Here is a 22,731-nt window from a genome sequence, read left to right as displayed (position 1 = left end):
AAACACATCAAATATCCAGTCCAAATAAAAACTGACACACAAGTGATGAGAAAAATCCCAGATAGTGGAGGTAATGTAATTACCGGATAGTAGGAGAACCGATCAAAGTTCTCAAACTCGCATAAGATGTAATGGCAATCACAGGCAGCCACCCGGGTAACAGCTCCCTGGAACCGGCAATAACCCACGTCCACAATCGTCTGGATAGTCCTCCTCACGGCACCGACGCGTTTCAGGTCTATTCCAGACCCTTTTTCAAGGTAAGTGTGTCTCCATACAGTCATCCGGTCTATTTATCCCAACATCCCCCAATCAGAGTGAATTTACAAATTTTTAATCCATATCACCTGTTACAAACATGGCAGCTTACATATAGTTTAAACACGTAGTCATAGTAACCACCTCTATCCTCCAATAGTGTGAAGCCTCATAGTCTCATGACCTTTAGTCATGTGATCCCAGGTCATGTGACTTGTGTCCTTTCCCTTTTCCTGTCAATATTGTGGTATGGGCATTTCCGCCCTTAGTTGACGTTTTCCTCCTAATTCACATTTGTAATAGATGGGCCCGTCATCTTCCCTATTATATATATGGTGATACTCTTAATGTCTATGAGGTATTTCACCTCAGTAACATTGTCTCCTCTCTCCACCGGGTGTATATAACGGGCACCATCCCGTTTCTAGTACTTCCGCCCTTACTCCCGGCGGTCCGTATGTCACATCCGCTGACGTCACCTGGCTGTGTTGTTTGTTCTCGGCGGGATGTTAGTGCTTCCGCCATCCGCAGTGTACGTATTGCCAGTCACTCCTTTCTTGACTTCCTGGGGCTGGTAGTGTGTGCACTTCCGCCCTTACATGCTTCAGTCCTATATTCCATATCCGCCCTGGATCTGTGACATAAAAATAGGTTGATGGAGTGGGATCATAGCGGTATCCATAGCCCATAGGGAAGAACTTTGCCATAAATGTGGTGGTTCATTGATTTATCCTCCATTTTCAATGGTGGCATAACGTAATGTTTCTTGATGATTTTAACTACAATGTAAATAAAATACATTTTTAAAATATTATTGATAAAAAAACCCATTAATGGGGATGAAAAATCCTTCATATATATAGATAATAAATAAGAAATAAAATACAAATATCATAATAAAAGAAATTTGATTCCTATATGGAAACCTCAACTTATGATGGGACATGAATATACAATAAAACAGTCTGTACGATACATATCTGCATAATAATACGAAAAAAGGTCTATAAAAACCACTTTAGCTCAAAATCTGAGTTTAAACCATGAGGTATCAATGTATTATATTTATAAATAAATTCCATCTCCATTTTCGCCAGGCACTTTGCCAGATCTTTATGCCTGCGACCACTCTCCACCCTTTTGATGCCTACAAATCTTACGATTTGTTTGGGGTCACAGTTATGGTGTTTTTTAAAGTGGCTGGATAACGCATGGGTTTCTAGTCCCCTTCTGATGTTCCTAAGGTGCTCTCCTATCCGTATTTTGACCTGTCTAGAAGTACGCCCGATGTAAAAAAGGTGGCAGGAACATTCAATGGCATAAACCACATTTTTTACGTTACACGTAATAAAATCACGTATTTCGTGGATGAATCCATTAATCACTAAATTTTCTAATTTCTTCCCACTATCCGTGGTGATTTCCCTACATCCCACACAAGACCCGCACCTGTGAAACCCTTTTGTGCTCCTAATGCCTTCTTTTTTCATTGGAGGTAAATCACTTCTCACTAGTGTGTTTTTCAGGTTGGGTGCTTTTTTATAAATGAACAGAGGTTTTTCTGGTAATACACTTTTCAAAACAGGATCTTTCCTCAGTACCCCCCAATGTTTTCTAAATGATTTTTCTATCATTTTATGCTGAACATTATATTGGGTGATAAAAGCATATTCGAACTTGTTGGATGTTTCTGTTCTCTGTTTATCTTCCAATAGAGTTTCACGTTCCAAAAAAATGACGTTCTCCTTCACTTTTTTTAGCGAGGCCGCCTCATATCCGCTGTTTATGAATCTCTCCTCTAGTTGTTCAAATTGTTCCCTACAGACCCCCTCATCAGAACAATTCCGTTTAATTCGTTTGAATTGGCTATTCGGGATGGAATTAAGCCAATTCCCATGATGGCAGCTGTTTCTGTCAATGTAGGTTTGTGAGTCGGTGGGTTTTGTAAATGTCTTGGTACATAGGACACCATCCTTGATATATAGACTGATGTCCAAAAAATTGACTTCAATATTGCTCACATTGAAAGTAAATTCAATATGACACGGATTGTCGTTAAGATAGATACAAAATTTATCAAGTTCTTCCCTTTCTCCTTTCCACAGAAAGAGGACATCATCGATGTACCGCCTCCACGACACCAGGTTCGCCCCAAATGGGTGGGAGTTCCATACAAAGTCGGTCTCCCATTTCCCCATAAAGATGTTGGCATAACTTGGAGACCGACCAAGACATTTACAAAACCCACCGACTCACAAACCTACATTGACAGAAACAGCTGCCATCATGGGAATTGGCTTAATTCCATCCCGAATAGCCAATTCAAACGAATTAAACGGAATTGTTCTGATGAGGGGGTCTGTAGGGAACAATTTGAACAACTAGAGGAGAGATTCATAAACAGCGGATATGAGGCGGCCTCGCTAAAAAAAGTGAAGGAGAACGTCATTTTTTTGGAACGTGAAACTCTATTGGAAGATAAACAGAGAACAGAAACATCCAACAAGTTCGAATATGCTTTTATCACCCAATATAATGTTCAGCATAAAATGATAGAAAAATCATTTAGAAAACATTGGGGGGTACTGAGGAAAGATCCTGTTTTGAAAAGTGTATTACCAGAAAAACCTCTGTTCATTTATAAAAAAGCACCCAACCTGAAAAACACACTAGTGAGAAGTGATTTACCTCCAATGAAAAAAGAAGGCATTAGGAGCACAAAAGGGTTTCACAGGTGCGGGTCTTGTGTGGGATGTAGGGAAATCACCACGGATAGTGGGAAGAAATTAGAAAATTTAGTGATTAATGGATTCATCCACGAAATACGTGATTTTATTACGTGTAACGTAAAAAATGTGGTTTATGCCATTGAATGTTCCTGCCACCTTTTTTACATCGGGCGTACTTCTAGACAGGTCAAAATACGGATAGGAGAGCACCTTAGGAACATCAGAAGGGGACTAGAAACCCATGCGTTATCCAGCCACTTTAAAAAACACCATAACTGTGACCCCAAACAAATCGTAAGATTTGTAGGCATCAAAAGGGTGGAGAGTGGTCGCAGGCATAAAGATCTGGCAAAGTGCCTGGCGAAAATGGAGATGGAATTTATTTATAAATATAATACATTGATACCTCATGGTTTAAACTCAGATTTTGAGCTAAAGTGGTTTTTATAGACCTTTTTTCGTATTATTATGCAGATATGTATCGTACAGACTGTTTTATTGTATATTCATGTCCCATCATAAGTTGAGGTTTCCATATAGGAATCAAATTTCTTTTATTATGATATTTGTATTTTATTTCTTATTTATTATCTATATATATGAAGGATTTTTCATCCCCATTAATGGGGTTTTTTATCAATAATATTTTAAAAATGTATTTTATTTACATTGTAGTTAAAATCATCAAGAAACATTACGTTATGCCACCATTGAAAATGGAGGATAAATCAATGAACCACCACATTTATGGCAAAGTTCTTCCCTATGGGCTATGGATACCGCTATGATCCCACTCCATCAACCTATTTTTATGTCACAGATCCAGGGCGGATATGGAATATAGGACTGAAGCATGTAAGGGCGGAAGTGCACACACTACCAGCCCCAGGAAGTCAAGAAAGGAGTGACTGGCAATACGTACACTGCGGATGGCGGAAGCACTAACATCCCGCCGAGAACAAACAACACAGCCAGGTGACGTCAGCGGATGTGACATACGGACCGCCGGGAGTAAGGGCGGAAGTACTAGAAACGGGATGGTGCCCGTTATATACACCCGGTGGAGAGAGGAGACAATGTTACTGAGGTGAAATACCTCATAGACATTAAGAGTATCACCATATATATAATAGGGAAGATGACGGGCCCATCTATTACAAATGTGAATTAGGAGGAAAACGTCAACTAAGGGCGGAAATGCCCATACCACAATATTGACAGGAAAAGGGAAAGGACACAAGTCACATGACCTGGGATCACATGACTAAAGGTCATGAGACTATAAGGCTTCACACTATTGGAGGATAGAGGTGGTTACTATGACTACGTGTTTAAACTATATGTAAGCTGCCATGTTTGTAACAGGTGATATGGATTAAAAATTTGTAAATTCACTCTGATTGGGGGATGTTGGGATAAATAGACCGGATGACTGTATGGAGACACACTTACCTTGAAAAAGGGTCTGGAATAGACCTGAAACGCGTCGGTGCCGTGAGGAGGACTATCCAGACGATTGTGGACGTGGGTTATTGCCGGTTCCAGGGAGCTGTTACCCGGGTGGCTGCCTGTGATTGCCATTACATCTTATGCGAGTTTGAGAACTTTGATCGGTTCTCCTACTATCCGGTAATTACATTACCTCCACTATCTGGGATTTTTCTCATCACTTGTGTGTCAGTTTTTATTTGGACTGGATATTTGATGTGTTTTAAATTGAATAAAACAGTATTATACTATTGCCTGTCCATTTTCCTCTATTTCTGGGCATTTGGAGAGAAAACCGAACAAGAGAAGGGATGCTGTATGGACAGAAGAGTAGCCTGACTAATTACATGCTGATGATACAGGTTATATAAAGGAACGTATATTCTTGTATAATCATAGAGAATACGTATTTTATAGAGACAGAAGGGCGCCATTGTCCAATCCATATATCTTTCTATTATTAGTCATTTTTTGGGGGTGAAGGGAAATACCCCTATTGTGCATTGGATATAGGCTGCTCCTACCACTTTGCGCACCTACCGGGGAGTCAAACCCTTTCTTAGTGAAAATGTTACTGAAACCTGTTGTTATATTGATCCTGGTACTCAGTACTATATAAAGAAGATATACATCTCAAGTCTCGTTCTGTCTGAATACAAGGTAACTCCTGAGGTGATCCTTTATCTATAAGACCTCCTGCTGCACACCTATGGTATCAATCCATCGCACTATGCCAACAGGTTATGGGCCCAGACTGGAGTCTATACAAGATAAAGTTTTCAGGAGTACATCCTAAGCAGCATCCAGATCACGAGTTGCACTGCAAGTCCCAGCAGGCGCAGACAGCAGACTGTGTAACGTACACAAGAAACAACCCAGGAGAACCTTGGAAAGAAAACTGTGAGTAAAACAAGTTTAATACCACAGAAGAATAGAGAGATCTATACAAGGAAGGGTTATGGCAAATTACACAGATCTCAGACTAGCTGCTAGCAAGCTTTCTAATGAGAACTATCAGACATGGAAGTTTAAAGTAGAAATGCTATTAACCAGAGATGATTTATGGGATGTTATAAATGCAGACAGACCTGAAGGAGAGGATCAGCAGTGGATTAAGAAGGACAGACAGGCAAGAGCCACTATAAGTTTACTGGTGGAAGATGAACAGCTTATACACATAAGACAAGAGAGTACAGCTAAAGACATGTGGACAGCATTACAGAGAGTGCATGAAGGATCAAGTTTGAACAGCAAACTATTCCTATTAAGAAAATTATACCAAATGAGATTTAATAAAGGCAAGACAATGCAAGAACACATCAGTGCACTACTAGAGATAACCATATAGCTCAGGTCAATGGGAGAAGAAATCAAAAGCAACCACATAGTAGCTATCCTCCTGTGCAGTTTACCAGATACATACAGTGCACTAATAAATGCACTAGAAATGAGACCTGAAGCAGAAATCACACCAGACTTTGTGAAGAACAGGCTCATAGAGGAGTATCAACGCAGAAAGGAGCTTACAGAGTGCAATACTGAAAGTGACACAGAGAAAGCACTTAAAATGGCGGGCACTAAGCCACACACCAGGGAAACAAGAGCATGTTTCAGATGCAAGAAAGTGGGTCACCTGAAAAAAGATTGCACCATATGGAAGACAGAGCAGCACAAACCACCAGAAAGATTACACAAACAAAGAGCCAAAGCCACACTTACAGATACAGGAGCACACAATTGGAATGGAACATTTAAAGCGACAGTAACCCAATTGTGAAAAGTGGTATGTAGACTCAGGAGCGACTAGTCATATGACAAATAACAAGGACTTCTTTACTGAACTTGATTTGAACCATAAAGAAACAATCTACCTAGCAGATGGAACAAATATCATTGCAGAAGGGAAAGGGAATGGTCAATTCCTATGCTCCAAGGGTAATGGCAGCTATGCAGAAATACCCGTAACAGATGTGCTATATGTTCCCAAGCTTGAAGGAGCACTGCTATCAGTAAAGAATCTAGTAGAAAAAGGACTTACTGTAAAGTTTCAGAATAATAAGTGTTTTATCCAAAATGGAAAAGAAACGCTAGCTACAGCCAGAATAAAAGAACATTTATACTGTCTGGATATCGCAGCACAGCAGGCAAAGCTGAGTACACAGAAACACGCTGACTGTATTCACAAGTGGCATAGAAGATTAGGACACAGACACCCAGATTGCATAAAGGAAATGCAGAGGAGAGACCTAGCCAGGGATCTCAAAGTGTCAGACTGTTCGGAAATGATGAAATGCCAATGCTGCATAAAAGCAAAAGCAACAAGGACGACAATTCCTAAGAAAAGTGAAAACAGAGCTTCTAGACCACTAGACCTGGTACATAGTGATGTATGTGGACCTATGAAAACGCGAACCGTAGGAGACAAAAGGTACATGCTGACATTCATTGACGACTACTCCAGGTTCACAGTCACTTATCTAATAAAAAGTAAAGATGAAGTCTTAGAAAAGCTGCAAGACTATGTGACCATGACCAGAAACAGGTTCAAGAGGAATATGCTAACTCTTCGCAGCGACAATGGAGGCGAGTTCACAGGACAGAAAATAGAACGGTACTTAAGAGGACTCGGTATTGAGCATCAGAAGACAGTACCATATACACCAGAGCAAAACGGTGTATCTGAGAGGAAAAACTGATCACTAACAGAAATGATAAGGTGCATGCTTACAGATTCAGGACTACCTGATAAATATTGGGGTGAAGCAGCAGCAACAGCCACCTATCTTCAAAACAGACTACTTTCCAAAGCAGTAAGGAAGACACCATATGAGCTGTGGCACGGTAAGAAACCCAGCTTAAAGCACATTAGAGTTTTTGGATGCAGAGCCTTTGTCTACATTCCCGCTGAAAAACGAAGCAAGTTGCAGAACCGAGCAGAAGAGGGAGTTCTAGTCGGCTACAGCGAACATTCAAAAGGCTACAGAATCTTAAATCCAAGAACTGGAAAAATAGTTATAAGCAACAGTGTGACATTCATAGAAGAAACACGAGATGATGTCATAATTCCAGTAGACTCTACTGAAGAAGAAAGCACTGAATCCAAAGAAACAGATGAAGTAGAGATCACTCAAGAAGTTGAAGTACAACACAAGACAAATACCAGCGACCCTCGTGAGAGTACATCCGAGGGGGTGAGACGCTCTTCAAGAGAAAATAAGGGAAAAGCACCTGCACGTTTATCTTACAAAGCAAAAGCTATTAACATACAAGAACCTGCATCATGGGAAGAAATTGCTAATTTTTCTGAAAGAGAAGCACAGAAATGGTTAGGTGCCGCAAAAGAAGAAATGGAATCAATGGAAGACAATCAGACATGGACATTGACCAGACTACCAGTAGACAAAAAGGCCATAGGATGTAAATGGACTTTTAAGGTCAAGTATGATTCTGAAGGAAAAATAGAAAGATAAAGGCAAGACTGGTTGCTAAAGGATATTCACAGAAATTTGGAGAAGATTATGATGAAACGTTTGCTCCAGTTGTGAAGCACACTACCATTAGAACCTTACTCCTAACAGCAGCCATAAAGGGTATGCAAGTGAAACATTTCGATGTAAAGACGGCTTTCCTACATGGTGAACTAAAGAATGATATATACATGGAACAACCACCAGGCTTCGTGAATTCTCAGAACCCAGATCATGTATGTAAACTTAACAAGAGTATATATGGTCTTAAACAAGCAGCAAGAGCATGGAATACAAAGATAAATGGAGTTCTGACAGAAAAAGGATTCATTAGAAGCAAAGCAGACCCATGTCTCTATACAAAATTGATAGAGGAAAGATGGTTCTATGTATTGATTTACGTGGACGATTTGCTAGTTTGTTTTGAACAAGAAGGGGACGAAATTGAATTGCTACAAGAACTAAACCGTCAGTTTGAAACAAAAGACCTCGGCCACATAACGCATTACTTGGGAATGCAAATCTCAAGAGAAGATGATGGAACATTCACACTAAGTCAGAAATACAAAATTCAGGAAACCATTGAGGAATTTGGTATACAAGATGCAAAGACAGCAAGCACTCCTATGGAGACAAGTTATGAAAAGGAACCAAATGATCAGAGCAACCTGTTACAGGATAACCATCTATACAGAAAAGCCATAGGAAAATTGCTATACATTGCAACCGTCACCAGACCAGATATCTCCACAGCAGTCGGGATTTTAAGCAGAAAAGTCTCTAAACCAACCAAGATGGATTGGAATGCAGTTAAGAGGGTAATTCGTTACTTGAAGGGAACGATTAACAAGAAGCTTAAGCTCTCAGCAAACACAAGTCACAAGTTAACAGGATATGTTGACGCAGATTGGGCTGGAGATACTAGTGACAGAAAATCCACAAGTGGATATCTATTCTCTATCGGAGAAGGATTAATCAGCTGGACAAGCAAGAAGCAGTCTACCGTAGCACTATCTTCTACAGAAGCTGAATATATCGCAGCAGCTCACGCCAGTCAAGAAGTGGTATGGTTAATGCAACTACTATCAGACCTAGGAATGCCTCAAGAAGAACCTATCAAGATATATGAGGATAATCAAGGATGCCTTGCATTAGCGCAAACAGAAAGAGTGAACCCAAGAACCAAGCACATTGATGTCAAGCATCACTTCCTGCGGGATCTACAGGAACAAGGTCTTATAGAGTTGAACTATTGCCCAACAGAAGATATGACAGCTGATATCATGACTAAGCCTCTTACCAGAGAGAGACATTGGAGACTCACGTCAAAGATGGGTCTAACTGAAGAAACCCAGTCTGTTGAGAAGGGGTGTTGAAATATGTACAACAGACTATGGGTTTGTTTATATGCATGTAGTTACCGTACAGGGGCAGTAGATGGCGCTGTATACTTACAGAGGTGTATTGTTTGTCTGCTGTATATGCATGTACTTGTTTGTTCTTCTCTCCTCACGTGTGTGTTCTAGAAAAGTCTCTGAGGAAAGGAGGTGAGCTGAGCAGCTCATGTTACTGACATGTTTAAGTTAAGAAGCTGTTACTGAAACCTGTTGTTATATTGATCTTGGTACTCAGTACTATATAAAGAAGATATACATCTCAAGTCTCGTTCTGTCTGAATACAAGGTAACTCCTGAGGTGATCCTTTATCTATAAGACCTCCTGCTGCACACCTATGGTATCAATCCATCGCACTATGTCAACAAAATCTGCCACTGATTTTGTCCCATAATATTGCCCTGATTCATTTTATGCACCATACAGTAATAGTGCGTTAGTTCATTATATGCCCTATAGAAGGGCCCCATTATACCACACAGCAGGGGCAGATTGGGATGGAAAACGAGTCCGGGAATTTTCTGGAAGCAGCCCTAATAGTGGTGGGGTCTGTTTAGGGGTGGATTACATTACTGATTTCTAGTGTAAATCATAGGTGTCCCAGATTGAAGGGATTTTATGACAAGTATTATTATTATTATTATTATCCTTTATTTATATGGCGCCACATTTGATCCACAGCGCCCAATTACAGAGTAAACAAATAAGCAAAACATGAAGACAGTGACTTACAGTTAAATACAATATAGGACAAGTACAGGGTATATAAACATAGTCAGTAAACAGCACTGAAATAAGTAACAGGGTGGCAGAAAACCGTGGGATTTGGTGGCATCAAAGGGAGTACCGAAAAGAAGATAGCTTAAGTAAGAGTTGTAAAAGCACGTAAGGGAAGAGGACCCTGCTCGTGAAAGCTTACATTCTAAAGGGGAGGGGCGCACAGACAGGGGTAACACAGATACCCCATCTGTGGTTTAGTGAGCGTGGGCCACAGAGGGTTTAGGATGAGAGATGGCTGGGTTTGGTGAAGAGGTGAGTCTTGAGAGCCCCTTTTAAGTTTTGTAGGGAGGGGGAGAGTCCGAGGCGGAGAGGTCGAGAATTCCAGAAAAAGGGAGCAGCACATACAAAATATTGAAGGTAGGGGTGGGAGGAGGCAGGGCTGGTGCTAGGGTGTTCAGCGCCCCCCTGCAAACTATAAATTTGCGCCCTCCTATATTCCTTTGGCGTGCAGCAGGAAAAGGGGTGTGGTCTTACAAGTAAGGGGCATGGCCACACAATAGTACCCCCATTTAAAGTTACGCCACAATGTAGCAAAATCTTATTCATCTTATACGTAATGCCCCACCCATAGTAGTAGCATCCTTATATGTAATACACCCCAATAGTAGTAGCATCCTTATACATAATGCCCCCCCAGTAGTAGTAGCATCCTTATACATAATGCACCCACAGTAGTAGTAGCGTCCTTATATGTAATGCCCCCCCAGTAGTAGTAGCGTCCTTACACGTAATGCCCCCTCCCCCAGTAGTAGTAGCATTGTTATATGTAATGCCCCCCCAGTAATAGTAGCGTCCTTATATGTAATGCTCCCAGTAGTAGCATCCTTATACGTAATGCCCCCCCAGTAATAGTAGCATCCTTATACATAATGTCGCCCCTGTAGTAGTAGCATCCTTATACGTAATGCCCCCCAGTAGTTGTGTCCTTAAAGCACGCGCACACAGACATACCTCACACACACACACACACACACACACACACACACAATTCACACATATACACACACACATACACATTTCTCTCTCTCCCTCCACTTACCAAGTCTGGCTGGCCGTCACTGCAGTGCTTACTCCCCCACTGTTCAGCTGCCTGGTCCCGTGTAGCTCCGCCCCTCATGCCGTCGTAACTCTGCCCCTTTTTCAGGACCCGCATTGCTTACAGCCGCTGTCACACAGGTGATTGAGGAGGGTTGGAGGCTTTTCATGCTGCCGGCGCCGCTGCCTGTCATACAGTGAAAGGCACAGCAGCTGGCAGCAGGGGGGACAGGACGGCGCAGCAGCAGGGAGGGGATGCAGAGCAGGGGGAGTGCCTCTCCGTCCCAGCGACTCCCTGCACTGCATCCCTTTGCTGGGTGGGTAGCTTCCGGGCCTGGGAGGAGGTAATCAGTAGGCAGGAGAGGCGGCGTGCATTAGCAGAGCGAACAGGACAGGCGGGAGTGTAAAGGGAGATAAGGTCAAAGATGTAACTGGGAGAGGAGTGGGTGAGGGCTTTGCAAGTGAATGTGAGAAGCTTGAAATGGATTCTGAAGGGGAAGGGGAGCCTGTGAAGGGATAGTAAGAGAGCGGAGGTCGAAGTAGTGCGTTTAGTGAGGAAGATGACCCTGGCAGCAGCATTGAGGATAGATTGGAGTCGAGAGATGTAGGTATGCCAGTCAGGAGGAGATTACAGTAGTCCAGTCTGGAGATGACCAGTGAGTGGATAAGGGTCTTAGTGGCATCCTGGGTGAGAAAGGGTCTGATACTGGAAATATTTTTGAGATGAAAATTACAGTTTTGTCAGAGGTGGTGAATGTGTGGTTTGAAGGAGAGGGAGGAGTCAAGGATTACTCCAAGACAGCGCACTTGGGGGCTAGAGGAGATAGTAGTGCCATCTATAGATAATTAAATTGTGGGAGGTGAGGTTGTGTGGAAGGGTGGAAAGATGATCAGCTCAGTCTTAGATATGCTAAGTTTAAGAAAGCGCTGGGGCATCCAAGAAGAGATAGCAGAGAGACAGTTGGATAGACAAGTGAGGAGGGCAGGAGAGAAGTCAGGGGTGGAAAGGTAGATTTTAGTATCATCAGCATAGAGATGATGCTGTAAGTCAAAAGAGCTAATGAGATCACCTAATGAGGATGTATAGAGAGAGAAAAGGAGAGGACCAAGAACAGAACCTTGGGGGACACCTACATTTAGTAGAAGTGAGGGGGGGAGATGGAGCCATGAAAGGAGACGGAGAAGGAACGGTCAGATAGTTAGGAGGATAGCCAGGAGAGGGCAGTATCACATAGACCAAGGGAGTGAAGGATTTGCAGAAGGAGAGGGTGGTCCACAGTGTTAAAAGCAGCTGAGAGGTCAAAAAGAATAAGCAAAGAGTAGGGACCCTTGGATTTAGCAGAAAGGAGGTCATTGCAGGCGCCAGGGTTGGAAGACTGGAAGTATATGAGGTTCTTGAAGATATATATATATATATATATATATATATATATACAGTGGGCATCGAAAGTTTGGGCACCCCAGGCAAAAATTCATTTTAATGTGCAAAAAGAGGCCAAGGAAAGATGGAAAAATCTCCAAAAGGCATCAAATTTCAGATTAGACATTCTTATAACATGTCAAAAAAAGTTTGATTTTATTTCCATCATTTACACTTTCAAAAGATCAGAAAACAAAAAATGGCGTCTGCAAAAGTTTGGGCACCCTGCAGAGTTAATACCTTGTACTGCCCCCTTTGGCAAGTATCACAGCTTGTAAACGCTTTTTGTAGCCAGCCAAGAGTCTTTCAATTCTTGTTTGAGGTATCTTCGCCCATTCTTACTTACAAAAGTCTTCCAGTTCTTTGAGATTCCTGGGCTGTCTGTGACGCACTGCTCTTTTAAGTCTATCCATAGATTTTCAATTATGTTGAGGTCAGGAGATTGTGAAGGCCATGGCAAAACCTTCAGTTTACGCCTCTTGATGTAATCCACCGTGGATTTTGAGGTGTGTTTAGGATCATTATCCGTTTGTAGAAGCCAGCTTCTCTTTAACTTCAGCTTTTTCACAGATGGCATCAAGTTAGCGTCCAAAATTTGCTGGAATCTTATTGAATCCATTTTTCCTTCTACTCGTGAAATGTTCCCAGGGCCACTGGCTGCAATACAACCCCAAAGCATGATTGATCCACCCCCATTCTTAACAGTTGGACAGAGGATCTTTTCATTAAATTCTGTGCCCTTCCTTCTCCAAACATACCTTTGCCCATTCCGGCCAAAAAGTTGGATTTTAACCTCATCGGTCCACAGAACTTTATTCCAAAATGCATCAGGCTTGTCTATATGTTCATTTGCAAACTTCAAGCGCTGATTTTTGTGGTGAGGACGTAGAAGAGGTTTTCTTCTGATGACTCTTCCATGAAGACCATATTTGTACAAGTATCTCTTTATAGTGGAATAGTGTACCACAACTCCAGTGTCTGCCAGATCTTCCTGGAGGGATCGTGCAGTCACACATGGATTTTGACTTGCTTTTCTCACAATCCTGCGAGCTGTTCTGTCTGATATTTTTCTTGGTCTTTCAGATCTTGCTTTAACTTGCACTGTTCCTGTTGACTGCCATTTCTTAATTACATTCCGAACAGAGGATATGGGCTTCTGATAACGCTTTGCTATCTTTTTATAGCCTTCTCCTGCTTTGTGAATGTCAACTATTCTCAGTTTCAGTGTTCTACACAACTGCTTAGAGGAACCCATGGTGCTGATTGTTGGAGCAAGGTCAGATGAGTCTGGGCTTTTAAAACCTTTGAGATTGACATCACCTGGTCATTCCAGACGATGATTGAGAACAATCCATGACACTGCCAGGTCTCAGCTGTCCAAAGGGGGCAGTACAAGGCATTAACTCTGCAGGGTGTCCAAACTTTTGCAGATGCCATTTTTTGTTTTCTGTTCTTTTGAAAGTGTAAATGATGGAAATGAAATCAAACTTTTTTTGACATGTTATAAGAATGTCTAATCTGAAATTTGATGCCTTTTGGAGATTTTTCCATCTTTCCTTGGCTTCTTTTTGCACATTAAAATGAATTTTTGCCTGGGGTGACCAAACTTTCGATCCCCGCTGTATATATATATATATATCCTAACCCCAAACCCAACCCTGATACGCTATCGCTAATACCTTAACCCCATCCGTTAAACTAACCCTAATACCCTACCTACAGGAGGATGCAGGGAGGCACAGGAACCAATGTTTGAGGACCAATCACTCTGCCCATGCCTTACTCCATGTGTCAGGGTACTTCAGGGTTACCAGCGGGCACCCAGCCAGCTCCCTGTCCCAATTGCATGGCCTTCCCAAGGAAGTAGAGCTCAGACACACACGCCACCATATTGTTCATCCTGCCCTGTGTACCTTTCACACAGACACTAATATATACATAGTGAGGGGATACACTGGGGACTGGGGATGCAGGGGGCAAGCAGTGGACACATGGAACTCAAAGCTAATTTTCTGGCTTTTTTTTCTAAAGTGGTGAGAACGTGGGAGCTGTGTGGAATGTGCTGGTAGGAAAGCAGAATTGGGTTTACATGGAGCTGCTGTGCCTGGTCTGGAGATGGGAATGTTCTTACTTAATTGTAGAGATGAGCGGGTTCGGTTCTTCGAGAACTGAACCCCCCCGAACTCTACCTGGCTTACACGGGTCCGAGGCAGCCTCGGTTCTTCCCGCCTGACTCGGAAAACACGAACGAGGCAAAACATCATCATCCCGCTGTCGGATTCTCGCGACATTCGGATCCATATAAAGAGCCGCGCATCGCCGACATTTTCACTCATGCATTGTAGAGAGAGCGAGAGGACGTGGCTACGTTCTCTCAGTGGAAAGCTTAATATCAGTGCTCAGTATCAGTGTTGCATTGTGGTGACCAATATACTACAGTACAATAGTCCAGTGCTGCATCTCGCTGCTCAGTTTCAGTTCTAGTATCCTCATCAGTGCTCAGTATCAGTGCTCATTGTCTTGTGCTGCATTGTGGTGACCAGTATACTACAGTACAATAGTCCAGTGCTGCATCTCGCTGCTCAGTGTCAGTTCTAGTATCCTCATCAGTGCTCAGTATCAGTGCTCATTGTCTTGTGCTGCATTGTGGTGACCAGTATACTACAGTACAATAGTCCAGTGCTGCATCTCGCTGCTCAGTGTCAGTTCTAGTATCCTCATCAGTGCTCAGGATCACTGCTCATTGTCTTGTGCTGCATTGTGGTGACCAGTATACTACAGTACAATAGTCCAGTGCTGCATCTCGCTGCTCAGTGTCAGTTCTAGTATCCTCATCAGTGCTCAGGATCACTGCTCATTGTCTTGTGCTGCATTGTGGTGACCAGTATACTACAGTACAATAGTCCAGTGCTGCATCTTGCTGCTCAGTGTCAGTTCTAGTATCCTCTTCAGTGCTCAGTATCAGTGCTCATTGTCTTGTGCTGCATTGTGGGGACCAGTATACTACAGTACATTACTAAAAGTCCAGTGTCTTGTGCTGCATCTTGCTGCTGTAGGGTGCTGTGGTAGTGTCCGGTCACTGTGCATAGGTCATCATCATTCCAGTCACAGCGGTATCTGGTATCTATCTAGTGGTATCTAATTCCAGACATTACTGCCGTCTAATTCCAGATATATTACTGGCATATAATTCCACACATTAAAAAATGGAGAACAAAAATTTGGAGGGTAAAATAGGGAAAGCTCAAGATCCACTTCCACCTAGTGCTGTAGCTGCTTCCACTAGTCATGGCAGAGACGATTCAATGCCATCAACGTCGTCTGCCAAGGCCGATGCCCAATGTCATAGTAGAGAGCATGTAAAATCCAAAAAACAAAAGTTCAGTAAAATGACCCAAAAATCTAAATTAAAAGCGTCTGAGGAGTAGCTTAAACTTGCCAATATGCCATTTACGACACGGAGTGGCAAGGAACGGCTGAGGCCCTGGCCTATGTTAATGGCTAGTGGTTCAGCTTCACATGAGGATGGAAGCACTCATCCTCCCGATAGAAAAATGAAAAGAGTTAAGCTGGCAAAAGCACAGCAAAGAACTGTGCGTTCTTCTAAATCACAAATCCCCAAGGAGAGTCCAATTGTGTCGATTGCGATGCCTGACCTTCCCAACACTGGACAAGAAGAGATGGCTCCTTCCACCATTTGCACGCCCCCTGCAAGTGCTAGAAGGAGCACCCACAGTCCAGTTCCTGATATTCAAATTGAAGATGTCACTGTTGAAGTACACCAGGATGAGGATATGGGTGTTGCTGGCGCTGAGGAGGAAATTGACCAGGAGGATTCTGATGGAGAGGTGGTTTGTTTTAGTCAGGCACCCGGGAAGACACCTGTTGTCCATGGGATGATTAAGGCCATTGACATGCCTGGTCAAAATTCCAAAAAAATCACCTCTTCGGTGTGGAATTATTTCAACAGAAATGCGGACAACAAGTGTCAAGCCGTGTGTTGCCTTTGTCAAGCTGTGATAAGTAGGGGTAAGGACGTTAACTACCTACGAACATCCTCCCTTATACGTCACCTGGAGCGCATTCATCAGAAGTCATTGACAAGTTCAAAAACTTTGGGTGACAGCGGAAGCAGTCCACTGACAACTAAATCCCTTCCTCTTGTAACCAAGCTCCTACAAACCACCCCACCAACTCCCTCAATGTCAATTTCCTCCTTAGACAGGAACGCCAATAGTCCAGCAGGCCATGTCACTGGCAAGTCTGACGAGTCCTCTCCTAACTGGGATTCCTCCGATGGATCCTTGAGTGGAACGCCTACTGCTGCTGTTGCTGCTGGAGCTGCTGTTGTTGCTGCTGGGAGTCGATCGTCATCCCAGAGGGGAAGTTGGAATACCACTTGTACTACTTCCAGTAAGCAATTGACTGTCTAACAGTCCTTTGCGAGGAAGATGAAATATCGCAGCAGTCATCCTGTTGCAAATCAGTTAACTCAGGCCTTGACAACTATGTTGGTGTTAGACGTGCATCCGGTATCCGCCGTTAGTTCACAGGGACTTAGAGAATTGCTTGAGGTAGTGTGTCCCAGGTACCAAATACCATCTAGGTTCCACTTCTCTAGGCAGGCGATACAGAGAATGTACACAGACGTCAGAAAAAGAGTCACCAGTGTCCTAAAATATGCAGTTGTACCCACTGTCCACTTAACCATGGACATGTGGACAAGTGGAGCAGGGCAGACTCAGGACTATATGACTGTGACAGCCCACTGGGTAAATGTATTGCCTCCCGCAGCAACAACAGCAGCAGCGGCATCAGTAGCAGCATCTCGCAAACACCAACTCGTTCCTAGGCAGGCTACGCTTTGTATCACTGCTTTCCATAAGAGACACACAGCTGACAACCTCTTACGGAAACTGAGGAACATCATCGCAGATTGGCTTACCCCAGTTGGACTCTCCTGGGGATTTGTGACATCGGACAACACCACCAATATTGTGCGTGCATTACATGTGGGCAAATTCCAGCACGTCCCATGTTTTGCACATACAATGAATTTGGTGGTGCATAATTAAAAAAAAAAACGACAGGGGCGTGCAGGAGATGGGTGGGTGGGAGGGCCCAAGGACAATTCCATCTTGCACCTCTTTTTTTAATTTATCTTTGCATCATGTGCTGTTTGGGGACTATTTTTTTTAAGTGCCATCCTGTCTGACAATGCAGTGCCACTCCTAGATGGGCCAGGTGTTTGTGCCGCCCACTTGGGTCGTTTAGCTTAGTCACCCAGCGACCTTGGTGCAAATTTTAGGACTAAAAATAATATTGTGAGGTGTGAGGTGTTCAGAATAGACTGGAAATGAGTGGAAATTATGGTTATTGAGGTTAATAATACTATAGGATCAAAAGTACCCCCAAATTCTATGATTTAAGCTGTTTTTGAGGGTTTTTTGGAAAAAAAACACCCGAATCCAAAACGCACCCGAATCCAACAAAAATTAGAAAGGGAGGTTTTGCCAAAACGCGTATGAATCCAAAACACGTCCGCGGAACCGAATCCAAAACCAAAACACAAAACCCGAAAAATGCCCGCTGCACATCTCTACTTAATTGTAATGCAGCACAGTGGGACATATACATGGTTACACTGGGTCATACATGGGGTGACAGTGGGACATGCAAACAGTGTAACAGTGGGACATGCACATATGTTGACAGTGGGACATGTATATTGGGTGACAGTGGGACATATATAGACGAGGAGACAGTGGGACATACTGTATGGGTGTGATATGGAAGGTCAACCACTATTGGTCAACATTAAGTAGGTCGACAGGGTTTCTAGGTCAACATGGTCAAGGTCAAAAGGTCGACATGAGTTTTTTAATGTTTTTTTTTGTGTCGTTTTCACTGTACAGTGACCGTACAGTAATCCCAATTAGTGCACCATGTCCCCTCGCATGGCTCGCTTCGCTCATCATGCTTCGGGCAAGGTGCTATTCCCAATCGTAGTCCACGTGGATCGTAAAGTATGAAAAAGTTCAAAAAAAGAGTTTAAAAAAAAAACCTCATGTCGACCTTTTGACCTGTCAACCTAGAGACCCTGGAGAATGCAGGGATAGGTGCGCCAAATAAACAATAATTACAAAAGAGATGTTGTTGTAATAATAGTCGGACTAGTGACCATATAGTATCAAATTGTATCTTTTATTCAAACTGAAGTTATGTCTGCATCTGCTGCAATCACTAAGAGCTTATGCAGTTCTAAAAGATGGTTGTGGTTAAAAATTGGGAAGGGGACGGGGCGGTGGGGGATGTGGGGGGAGGGAAGGAGATTAAGTCTGTGTATCTGGAGATACAGTATCGAGTCCGTTTATATGAAAAAATGGAGACACTCAGGTCGGTGGCATCCCACCTCTGTAGTGTCTATAGTTCTGTTAGAATGACCAGAGCCTCTGATCGATGTCTGTAACATGTCCAATATGATAAGAGTTCAAAAACAAATAGGGGTACCCCCGGATGGCCGTTAATGGCACGGGATCCTAGTGGTTGCTATTAGTCAGGTAGTGAGGGCTCCGGACATACCGTCCACCCCTGTGCTCTGACAATTCGCGGTGTCGCTCTTTTGAGCGCACCGTAGTTGTCTGTGCGATTGGGGAAGCGGTCACCGTCTTGGAGAGGGAGGAAGACAACTGCTTCTAGCTCTACTGGGCTGTCTGCCGTGTCTTCTCCTCTCCTACAGAGTCCCTTACCTTGTCCTCGTAGCTCCGTCTGGTTTCCTCTTGCCGGCGGCCTGCTCCGTTCTTCCTAAGCGACGCTGTCCTCCTCTTGCTTCCGGGTTGTTCTGGTCACGTGACCGCGATGTTCCCTCGGTGAGGTGGCTGTTCTTTTTCGTCCGTCTTCGTTTTTCTCTCCCTTAAGGCTCTGTTAAAGTAAAAGGAGATGACTAAAATATTCTGTGGTGATGTGGTGATGTGTTTCCAACGCGTATCGGCCCGTTGCGGCCTTCGTCAGGGAATCTATTTCGGCCATGTTTGATGTGGGCTATTTAGCCCATCTTTGGAAAAAATCTCTCTGCCTCATTGGTACTCTGTGTAATTGGGGGCGGGGTAAGGGACGGGTTAGAGGGGGAATGGTGCATTCAAAGGAATACCACATTTGAAAAAGACAGAATAAATGGCACGATGATGTTAGTTATCCAGCAAAAATGTGGAGGATAAAATCCTGATAATCTTATAATAGTGTGCAGGTGCCAAATTAATAATGAGCATCCAATGAGGGGGGATGACTATAAGTACAATATCCTAATATTAAAAATTGATGAAGCTGATCATATATTTATATATACATTTGCATGCATGTGCACATTCCGTTGGACATATGTATTCACATCTGCACATACACCCATCGTATTGTGGTGAGGGGTTTTAATTTACCATGTTCTAAGTGCTTGATGTTGGTATAATAACGGAAGGTGCTATTCCCAATTGTAGTCCACGTGGATCGTAAAGTATGAAAAAGTTCAAAAAAAGAGTTAAAAAAAAACCCTCATGTCGACCTTTTGACCTGTCGACCTAGAGACCCTGTTGACCAAGTTATTGTCAACCAATAGCGGTCGACCTAGTTACTGTCGACCTAGAGACCGGATACCATACTGTATATACACAGGGAGACAGTGGGACATATACATGAGGAGACAGTGGGACATGCACACGTGGTAACAGTGGGACATATATACAGGGGGTGACAGTAGGACATATGTACGTGGGATGACAGTGTGACATATATACATGGGAGACAGTGGGACATATATACACCGGGAGCAGTGGGTCATTCACACGGAGTGACATTGGGACATGCACACGGGGTGACATCGGGACATGAACACAGGGTGACAGTGCATCTTCTCTACAGCGGGACTCAGACTGCATGGCTGTGCAGTCCTCTGTCCCTCACAGAGCTGAATTAAGGGGAGGTCACAGGGGGTACTAGGGGCCCCACAGTTCAGTGTGCAGCTGCAGTGCAAAGTGCACTGCAAGCTGCATAAATTCCAAAGAAAGAAGAGGGAGTGGGACAGGGCAGACGGGTGGAATCCGAGTCTGGGGGGCGGGGCTACACGGCACTGCTTTCCGTTTCACTGCAGGCAGCATGTGAGAGGAGGGAGGGGTGAAGGCAGTAGGAGCAGCAATAGACAGTGTGCCCATAGCCCACCAAGTCAGTATGTGATAGTGTGTAAGGTAAGTGGGAGGAGAGGAGCACACTACAGTATATGTATAATATGTGTATAAGTGTGTGATTGATTGTGGCAGGTGTATATGTTTCTGACTGTGTGTGACAAATATATATATGTGTATATATTGTGCATTCACAAGTTTAAGCATTGCCAAAGGTCAAGTACATTCCCTACACATACAATTACTTTACCCTTATCTACACAGGTTGGTCTGGTATATCCTCCGCATTTGGAGAGACAGCCGTGGTGGAAATAGAACGTTTGGAGCGAGTTGCCCCTGTCTGCACTTATAAGGTCAATAACAAGTATGACAAAAAGAGAAGACCCGATCCACCAGCAGAAATAGTGCGAGCAGCTTTGGAGCAAGTGGGGAAGAGGTTGCAGTACAGAGTCACCAGTGCTAACTGTGAGCACTTTGTGACAGAACTGAGATATGGCTACTGCTTCTATGATCAGGTATAGTATGGGGTAGTCGATAATGGCCCTTTTTCAGGTTTTTTTAGCAAACCGAAAAACACACTAATGGGCAAAACCATGTGCACTGCAGGTGGGGCAGATGCAACCTATGCAGAGAGATTTAGATTTGGATGTGGTGTGTTTAAACTGAAATCTAAATTGCGGCGTAAAAATAAAGCATCCAGTATTCACCATGCACAGAAACAATATAACCCACATAAATCTAAATTTCTTTGCACAACATATGTTACATCTGTCCCACCTGCAGTGCAACATGGTTTCTCTGACGTCCTAAGTGGATGCTGGGACTCCGTAAGGACCATGGGGAATAGCGGCTCCGCAGGAGACTGGGCACAACTAAAGAAAGCTTTAGGACTACCTGGTGTGCACTGGCTCCTCCCACTATGACCCTCCTCCAGACCTCAGTTAGATTCTTGTGCCCGGCTGAGCTGGATGCACACTAGGGGCTCTCCTGAGCTCCTAGAAAGAAAGTATATTTATGTTTTTTATTTTACAGTGAGATCTGCTGGCAACAGACTCACTGCAGCGAGGGACTAAGGGGAGAAGAAGCGAACCTACCTAACAGGTGGTAGTTTGGGCTTCTTAGGCTACTGGACACCATTAGCTCCAGAGGGATCGACCGCAGGACCCGACCTTGGTGTTCGTTCCCGGAGCCGCGCGCCGCCCCCCTTACAGAGCCAGAAGCACGAAGTGTTCCGGAAAATCGGCGGCAGAAGACTTCTGTCTTCAACAAGGTAGCGCACAGCACTGCAGCTGTGCGCCATTGCTCCTCATGCACACCTCACACTCCGGTCACTGATGGGTGCAGGGCGCTGGGGGAGGGGGGGGGGGGGCGCCCTGAGGGCAATATAAGACACCTTGGCTGGCAAATCATCACAATATATAGTCCCAGGGCTATATATGTGATAAATTACCCCTGCCAGAATCCATAAAAAAGCGGGTGAAAAGTCCGCCGAAAAAGGGGCGGGGCTATCTCCCTCAGCACACTGGCGCTATTTTTTCTTCACAGTGCAGCTGGAAGACAGCTCCCCAGGCTCTCCCCTGTAGTTTTCAGGCTCAAAGGGTTAAAAAGAGAGGGGGGGGGCACTAAATTTAGGCTCAGTATATGTATACAAGCAGCTATTGGGGGGAAAAAATCACTCAGTTATAGTGTTAATCCCTGCATTATATAGCGCTCTGGTGTGTGCTGGCATACTCTCTCTCTGTCTCCCCAAAGGACTTTGTGGGGTCCTGTCCTCAGTCAGAGCATTCCCTGTGTGTGTGCGGTGTGTCGGTACGGCTGTGTCGACATGTTGGATGAGGAAGGTTACGTGGAGGCGGAGCAGAGGCCGATAAATGGGATGTCGCCCCCTGTGGGGCCGACACCAGAGTGGATGGATAGGTGGAAGGTATTAACCGACAATGTCAACTCCTTACATAAAAGGCTGGATGACGTAACAGCTGTGGGACAGC

The 22,731-nt window shown here is 43.8% G+C and overlaps 1 protein-coding gene across 2 annotated transcripts in view; it reads left to right on the top strand.

The window, feature by feature from the left end:
* LOC134969144 (uncharacterized) overlaps positions 1–22,731 on the top strand; it is a 371,526-nt gene that overhangs the window by 189,096 nt on the left and 159,699 nt on the right. For both annotated transcript variants that reach the window (XM_063944894.1, XM_063944895.1), the window contains one exon: positions 21,008–21,258. In XM_063944894.1, the coding sequence (XP_063800964.1) occupies positions 21,008–21,258 (251 nt within the window). The remainder of the gene's footprint in view (positions 1–21,007; positions 21,259–22,731) is intronic.

The sequence above is a fragment of the Pseudophryne corroboree genome, chromosome 11 (assembly GCF_028390025.1).
Source record: "Pseudophryne corroboree isolate aPseCor3 chromosome 11, aPseCor3.hap2, whole genome shotgun sequence".
Classification (NCBI taxonomy): domain Eukaryota; kingdom Metazoa; phylum Chordata; class Amphibia; order Anura; family Myobatrachidae; genus Pseudophryne; species Pseudophryne corroboree.
This window is presented reverse-complemented; position numbering and strand designations above follow the sequence as displayed.